The sequence below is a fragment of the Contarinia nasturtii genome, unplaced genomic scaffold, assembly GCF_009176525.2.
Source record: "Contarinia nasturtii isolate CC-2019 unplaced genomic scaffold, AAFC_CNas_1.1 Cnas_scaffold_1084, whole genome shotgun sequence".
NCBI classification, from domain to species: domain Eukaryota; kingdom Metazoa; phylum Arthropoda; class Insecta; order Diptera; family Cecidomyiidae; genus Contarinia; species Contarinia nasturtii.
The window spans coordinates 13,742-21,544 of record NW_022198428.1 but is presented as its reverse complement, the minus strand read 5'-3'; the positions used below and the strand labels follow the sequence as shown (position 1 = coordinate 21,544).

Sequence of the window (7,803 nt, the reverse complement as noted above, 5' to 3'; positions counted from 1 at the left end):
CGTACGACGTACAGATTAACATAAACAATGCTCAAAACGGCCTGATTCGGGTTCTCTGACCTCAGAAACGTCCAGAAAACATGTTTCTGTAGTTTTCAAAATTTTGACCGATTACAATACTTTTCACCTTACACTATGTGTGCGGAAAAGTAAAAGGGACGAACAAACACTGCACCCGACCGGAATTTACGAACAAATCGATAAATTGTTATAGAAAATGCATGATATTCCAATTTGTTCTTCACCTTTCGCTTCGTACGAATATAAATCGATTGCAGCAATTGAGTGGGTTATTGGCAATTCCAAGACCGGTTTGGTCTTACTTAGTAAAGGATTTTTTTGCTTTGAAGTTTTAGGTCATCAATAATGGGTTCATTATTAGTCATATTTGTTTAAAGCTGCTTACTTTTCAAGCACACCGATACGTCCACTCAGAGAGAATATGTCGAATCTTTTCGATTATGAAAGCACATGTATTTTAAATATTTTGAATAAACTAGTCCTTTTGGTTCAACATTCCCGAATAGTAAAATATTTGTTAGTGTTACGAGTATTCTCATCTCCCTGCATCTTTATCATCCAAAGAAGAGAATTAATATTATTACTCATTTTTTTGGTTCTGATGATAATTCATCTGTTGTTTTATTTTTTTTTATTCTTTTTCGTAAGCAAAGTTCATCGATAATCTTAGCCTTATGACCTCTACGAACATGAAGCAAAAGATTAACCGCGGTCAAGGATTTCCGAAAAACCTGAATGTGATTGTAGCTAATATTGAACACAATAAACTGATTAACCCAATTTGATGAAAATATTCACTAACTAAGAGGTCATTTCTCGAAAATACTTTTTCCCAAACAAACGTTTTCCCGAAAATTCGATAAATCTTGTCGAAAAAATCGCCGAAATTGCGAAAAATATTTTCCGGAAATGTTCATGCCTTCCATTTTAGGCACATATTCGTCACAGGTTCTAATTGCTTTTAGACATTTTCTGAATTTTTACTGTATTTCAAAGTATGTTCACACCTAAATTAACCAAGAATCGAGTTCTCTTAAGCGTATACGCTTAAAAACCTGATACACTAGAGGGTTAAATGCATTTGTACGGCTGGTAATAAAAGCGGCTTTAAGCAGAAAAAATCTTAAAAGTGTCTCATAATTTGTACAGGATTTACATAAGATGGAGACGGTTTAAAAAAACTTAAAGTCACTTTTATTCTCAGCCGATCATTTATTATCAATATTGTTTCGTTTCATTATCATTTTGATTCGTGATATTTGTGATGATCTTCTGTTTTCGAGCATATAAAAGGTAGTACTTGGTCGACAAAGCAGCACAGTTATCGTTTAACGTCTCAGCTGTAGACATTTGCAATTAATTTGCTAGAACTCAGTCAAAAAGTTCAGTTTAAATATTTATATTTTCGAACATCATATCGCTTCTAGAAAAAATGAAGTTTTTTCTAACACTTGTCTGCCTGCAGTCATTTCTCATTGGCGTTCTATCAGGTAGCAAATCGTCGTTCAACTTTGAACTTTTAAGAATTAATTGATTTTAACTTTCAACAATTTAAATATTCTGTTTTTTTTTTTGCAAAGTTCACTCCCAAACAGGCGATGCCACAGAGACAAGCCCAACTAATTCAACTCTCAGACCTGCAGAACGAGGTAATTCAATATAAATTGTTATTAAAATGAAATGCACAAATTGAAATAATCTCTTATGTTTAATAAGCTTGCAGCGTATATAAAAACATGCCAGAGTCTCGGATTTTAGGCGGAAGCGAAGCCTTACGAGGGGAATTCACATGGATGGTGAGCCAAATTTTTCTTATTAATTGTGAAATTCAACGAAATGTTAAAATATTTTCATCCATATTAGGCGGCTCTGTATTACATCCAAAAATACTCATTACTGTTTGGATGTGGTGGTACGATAATATCTCCACAATTTATACTTACATCGGCACATTGTTTACATCCCAGCAAGCCTCCAGTTTTAGTTCGTTTGGGAAAAGTATAGTTTTTACTTACAAAAAGCAAATTTATTCAAAATATTTATGATAAAAACTTTTCGTATTTTTTTTGGCAAAGATAACGCTGAGTGACAACGAAGATGATGATATTCAAGCTGCAGATCATCAAATAAAGGTAAAAATGTCATTGACCGTTTAATTTTTTTTTTGAGAAGAAGATAATAAAATAGCATATTTATTCGCAGGGAGTAATTCGTCATCCAAATTATTCCCAACTAACTTATCAGAATGATATTGGCTTGGTTCAAGTGATACGAACCATTAGATTCACATCAAACCTTTCTCCAGCTTGTTTAAATACTGACATTGGTGATTTGGGTGAACTCATTGCTACTGGATGGGGCAATACACAGGCTGAACGTAAGTTGAACTTTTCACTAAGTTCAATTCAGATCGTTTGCATAAAATGATAATATTTTCACTTTCCTAGGTTCATCGGTCTCGGATAAGCTGCTGAAAATTCAGTTGAAAACAATGCCATTGGGTCAATGTAATTCGACTATGTTACAATATAATCAACTGATAAATTCACCACGTTTTCGAAACGGTGATGGCCTTAATGATGGCCAATATTGTGCATTTGATCCTGAAGGAAAGAAAGATACTTGCCAGGGTGACGGAGGATCACCGCTTCAATATTTCCCAAGCAATGAACCAAAAGTAGCAGTGATTGTTGGCATCTCATCGTTTGGCATAAGTTGTGGAACAGAACTTCCAAGCATTTACACCAGAGTTGGTTACTATTTGGATTGGATCGAACCTATCGTTTGGCCAACTGATCAATGAAACATTTTATTCAATTAATTAAATTGGATTTTTTTTTTAAATTTCCGAAAGAATTTTACACACATGACATAAAAAATGGTCTTTTAATAATTCTATAATAATTCATTTGATAATGAAATAAAGTGATTTTGAATTACGTAGTTGTTTGTGAATATTATCAATATAAAGTCTCTCTGAGTTTGAAACATAAGGCTCATTATCTCAAAAAACCAGTTTTCTTTCTACATTGTGCATGTTAAATTCACAGTGAAACGGTATACATTCGTCAACGACCATATCATGTAAAAAGCACCAGTTCTCGTCCGATCACTGAAGTTAAGCTGCATTGAGCATGGTTAGTACTTGAATGGGTGACCGTCTGGGAACACCATGTGTCGTTGGCACAATTCTTTTTTTTAATTTCTCTACCAATTTTTTTTCAAGGTTTTTTCCTCTCTTTTTCGAGGAAGTGAGATTAATTTTTTCAACTTTTATTCTTTATTTTCTTCTCTTCTTCCTTTCTCATGCTTTAAAATCCATTTGTGACTTCTCAACTAGTAGAAAAAAAGACTAACTATAAATTTTAAACTGTCTCGGAGCTGAAATCAAACACTCATTTTATTTATAGATCTGAATCTTATTTACATGATTTTATCAAAAAAAATTCAAATAGTTTTATAGTTGTTTTTTTTTCTCGTCGAATTCGAATATGAAACAGAATAATATAATTACGTTTATTAGCTAATTTTTAATGATTGCTCGAAAATTAAATAGAAGAAAGAAAAATGTCTTCTTTTATAATTGAATCTCTTGTCGACATTTGCTACCAATTTTAATTTCGCCCCTTGGGCATATTTCGGGCGCTGAAATTACTGACATTGCCACTCGATCAAACATTGTTGAAGTTACTCCAGTTGTCACAGTTATTTCTGTTGTTATTGTTGGTTCAATTTTTGAAGGTAGGCTGTTTGACAAGGGCTCTTCTTCAATGCATGCCGTATCAGTTGTAACTAAAATACTGACAATAGTCACAACTAACGACAAATTCACACTTCTTCTCATCACAATCATATTTTCGGATCGTTTAAAAATCTAATCTAATATCTAAAATTAAAACGTTTTTAAATTCTTTCTTTCAACTTCTACAATCGACTTTTTTCTCTGTCCCAAAGCAACAGAATAGAATAAAGCGAAAAAGACGCAGAAAACACGATTCTCTCACAGCAGTACGAACCAAGTGCGACAAACTAACAAACTGAAATAAAATGATCGGCGTCTCATGACAAAACACCGATACAACAGAGAGAAGAAAAAAGAAACCAGAAAATAAGAAGCAATCAGCTTATCTGTGTTTTATTTTGCTTCTCTTTTTTTTTCACGTCACAAAAAAAAATATTGAAAAGATTTCATTCGCTATATTTAAAGATCAAGCCTTATGATTACTATTTGGCATTTTTTTCTTTGTGTCGTTAGCATCAATGACGAATGAATGTTTACTAACTGAATGGGCAGTCAAATTCCGGGCAATGTTAAATTTCAAAAAATCGTTTATTCTACTAAAATGTACAATTTTTTACACTAAATGTATAATATCATCTGGCATGTCCTGGTTTTTTTCTTCTTAGAAAATAACTTCACTAAAGTTTTAAGTGGATCGGATCAAAATTTTGGTATTGTGCATATTCATGATAATTGTTGCATGTAATTTGTACATTTCAAACCGGTCAAATGACTACCCATCCGATTTGAAATCGTAGCGAATCAGCCTCATGAAAGATCCAACCGATTCAACACCCTCACGGTACCGTAACGGTTCATGTTATTCTCCAAAATGCATATTCAAAAAGCTATGGTTTTAATAGATTTATTTTCTTTATACACGACTAATGTACCGTGATTATTCTTCTGTACAATATTAAAATAGTAACAAAGCTTCTATATCAAGTATTTTTCTTTTTTAAATGATTTGTCATCGATCACAAAATATTGATATTTTCGGAATTCATTATGGTTCCGACTACGTGCTATATGATTATCTGCGTACAAATCCAAGAAAACATCTGCCACGGGTTCGATGTTTCCTAATGCCGATAGTTCTTTTATATATTCTCTCTGATCGTTCAACGATATGAATGGAAGTTTTTTCGTCTTTTGAATTTGAACATCTTTTAACATTTCTGCTTTTGTTGGCAATTTCTTTGCACCCGGTAAGAATTTCATCGCGAATCGAACCTAAATCAATCATAACACCGTTTAATTTCATTCTCAAAAGCCATTCATAATCATTTTTGCATAGTTTACTTGAAAATCGAACATATGAGTGGTTGCGGCAAGCGCTGGTAGACCAATAAAAGCCATTGTTGGATGTTCCACATTGAAGATTTGCTTATACAATGGCTGAACTAATTTTTTCTCAACATAAACACCAGCGTCCAAACTTAAAAATGGAAACGAAAAATTATAACCTACAATAAAAAGAATTTGTTGCATTAAAATTGTGGAATGTCATTTTTCTGAATTTTCAAAAGAAAAAGTCTCAACCTGTTGCGAAGAACACCACATCAAATGTTTCGTGGGATCCATCGATGAATTCTGCGCCAGTCGAAGTGAAACGCTTCACATCATCTTTTAGTATCACATTGGATGCGAATAGACTTTGACGTTCCATACGAGCCTCCTCTGTTTCATTCACAATTTTATGCTGGCTGAATGTTACGCGGTTTGCGACTTTTGACGTTTGAACTACCAAGTCGATTCCGCTTGTCCCACCACCTATAACGAGAATATTTTTGCCTGAAAGAAGATTTGGATGCACATGCACAGTTAAAATAGTTTCTACAGAATTTTTTTTCAATGAAGTCTTACTGTGAAATGGTTCCGGTTTGCGATAATCATGACTGTGAATAAGTTGTCCATTAAACTCATCGGCACCTTCAATATGTGGAATAAACGGCTTCGAATTATGGCCATTGCAAACGAAAACGACATCATAAATTTTCGTTTCGTATGTATTCGTGCGCAAATTTCTGACAAGCACTTCCCATTTATCGTTTTCAATCGGAAGCACCCGAACGACCAAACGACTGAGTCTGATGCTCTTTTTCACATCGAAATGATTTACATACGAATGGAGATATTTCAGTACGTCTGCTTGTGGTGGGAACTGTGTTGTATTCGTTGGATAAGAAAAGTCGGGAAAACTCATCACTTGGTAAGGCACATTCGTTCTGGTAAAGTAACAAACAATCGAAAATTATTTACAAATCATTTTTTTGTTTTGTACTTCGAATGGATAGCGAATATCGTGAGGCCACGGGTAGAATGTTTCTTTAAAAAAATTCGACAAAGAACTTCTGACCCTCACCCAATCAAAGTGTAAAGAATTACGCTTTTGCTCAATAACAATGATTAAGCACATCATCTCCATTAAAAAAGTGTGTTTAATTACCTTAGCCCTTGGTACATCGATGTATGGATTGGAATGCCATATTTATCTTTGCCGATTTTATCCGTGTAGTACCATATGCCACCGATTTCTTCATTTTGTTCGTAGACTGTCACTTTATGGCCTTCGGCAAGACAGTGCTTGGCGCTGCAAATACCCGTTACTCCAGCTCCAATAATCGCTACATTTAAAGCGGGTCGTTTGTCATTGGTAAAAACAGTAGCCGCATCTAGTTGATTTACGGCCAATCCAAGCACAAGCCCGGCAAAAATCTGCGAGAAAAAAATTTGATGATAAATTAAATTGTTTGTCTTGGGCATTACATGAAATGTATTTCCATTGGATTTGTCTGTTTTATCACGAAAAAGAGACTCAGTTAAGTTTGTCGTTGGTATAACAATATTCAAACCGTTCGAAGTCGATTTTATACATAATCTCAAATTTGTGGAAAGTTTTTAATGACTACCATATGGCATTTGAAACAGGTTATTAAAATTTCGAATGGGCCAATAGTCAGAAAGATGGAGCCTGAATATTAATGACAAAAAAAAAACAACAACAGTCGATGACACGATAGCTCAAACACATTATTCGGAGATTCAACGATTACGAAGAAATATCACGACGCGATCAGCGTCACGTCGACGCGAAATCATTCTTTGTTTCTTTTTAACACCAAAGTAACCTGATGTTTTAAACGTATTTAATCGGTCGCTTCACTGATGTGTATTTTGGGATCGATCTTTAGGATTTTTTCCTATCGTTTTACGGATTTTTCTCTTAAATTTCCAAAAAACTACTTGAACACCTGTCATTTCGTTTTAATTTTCCACTATTACAACCACACGAATATATAACAAATCAATGCAATAAAAATAAATTTCAAGAAATGTTTTTGTTAGTAAACACTTTAGTAAAGATAATCAATTGACAGAGAACAGAGTAAATAGAGTCTTTATTATTGGAATATGTTTAAAAAAAAGCAACAAACTGTAATAAGAAGCTTCATCTATAGGTGTGATACGAACGAAAGATCAAAACTGACTAATCGTTTTGAGCTGACAATCATTACCTAAAACTTAGTCATAACACATTCGAATGCTGTGTGGAACCGGTTTTGCGATTGATAAATGTTGAAAGACCAGTGTTTATAATCAAAATTCAATCACGTGTCTTACCTTTAACCGCATCATTATGTAAATTTTGTGCAACTATGCATGGCATCGCCTCTTTGCGACACGCTTACTGTTAGCTGCACGTTTTATGTACCAAACTGAATATGCTTAGTTGATAGGTGCTGAACGGGTCGTATTGTTTCTGAATACGTTTTTTTTTTCTTCGAATGAATGACTCATCTCAATTTCACATAATTGTCATATTTCATTGGAATTGACATATCGCGTAAAAAATATCGAGAAACTACGGAACACATTAACTTCAATGAAACAACAATGACTGGGTCTATTTGTTTCATCGCAATTGAAACGATGGCTCAGTTGAATTTTAGCATGTAATTTGGTGTATAAAAATAATTAATGGAATTTTGTAGCATTGA

At 33.8% G+C, this 7,803-nt stretch overlaps 2 protein-coding genes and 1 non-coding gene across 3 annotated transcripts; 2 read left to right on the top strand and 1 right to left on the bottom strand.

The window, feature by feature from the left end:
* The first annotated feature begins 1,352 nt into the window (after positions 1–1,352).
* On the top strand, positions 1,353–2,964 carry LOC116344587 (serine protease persephone-like). The gene is made up of 7 exons (XM_031773183.1): positions 1,353–1,511; positions 1,602–1,670; positions 1,738–1,817; positions 1,885–2,019; positions 2,097–2,153; positions 2,224–2,398; positions 2,469–2,964. Exons 1-7 carry the CDS (start codon positions 1,454–1,456, stop codon positions 2,822–2,824), a joined length of 930 nt encoding a protein of 309 aa, XP_031629043.1. The 5' UTR covers positions 1,353–1,453; the 3' UTR covers positions 2,825–2,964.
* Positions 2,965–3,088: 124 nt separating this feature from the next.
* LOC116344588 lies at positions 3,089–3,207 on the top strand. Its single transcript, XR_004201431.1, has one exon. It is a non-coding gene; the product is annotated as a 5S ribosomal RNA (ribosomal RNA).
* A 1,125-nt stretch (positions 3,208–4,332) lies between these two features.
* LOC116344585 (senecionine N-oxygenase-like) lies at positions 4,333–7,293 on the bottom strand. Its single transcript, XM_031773182.1, has 6 exons — positions 7,240–7,293; positions 6,252–6,520; positions 5,669–6,030; positions 5,345–5,596; positions 5,105–5,268; positions 4,333–5,035 (listed from the first exon to the last, which is right to left on the bottom strand). The coding sequence occupies exons 1-6, from the start codon at positions 7,255–7,257 to the stop codon at positions 4,739–4,741; spliced, it is 1,362 nt and encodes a 453-aa protein (XP_031629042.1). The 5' UTR covers positions 7,258–7,293; the 3' UTR covers positions 4,333–4,738.
* Positions 7,294–7,803: the final 510 nt, after the last annotated feature.

Bases quoted from the DNA above. Each gene is read 5' to 3' on its own strand.
- LOC116344587 (XM_031773183.1), top strand. From the start codon at position 1,454: ATGAAGTTTTTTCTAACACTTGTCTGCCTGCAGTCATTTCTCATTGGC. The intron at 1,671-1,737 runs GTAATTCAATAT...ATGTTTAATAAG, and splicing joins TCTCAGACCTGCAGAACGAG to CTTGCAGCGTATATAAAAAC. The intron at 1,818-1,884 runs GTGAGCCAAATT...CATCCATATTAG, and splicing joins GAGGGGAATTCACATGGATG to GCGGCTCTGTATTACATCCA.
- LOC116344585 (XM_031773182.1), bottom strand. The intron at 6,031-6,251 runs GTAATTAAACAC...TTACTTTACCAG, and splicing joins TCGATGTACCAAGGGCTAAG to AACGAATGTGCCTTACCAAG. The intron at 5,036-5,104 runs GTAAACTATGCA...TGATTGATTTAG, and splicing joins CTCATATGTTCGATTTTCAA to GTTCGATTCGCGATGAAATT.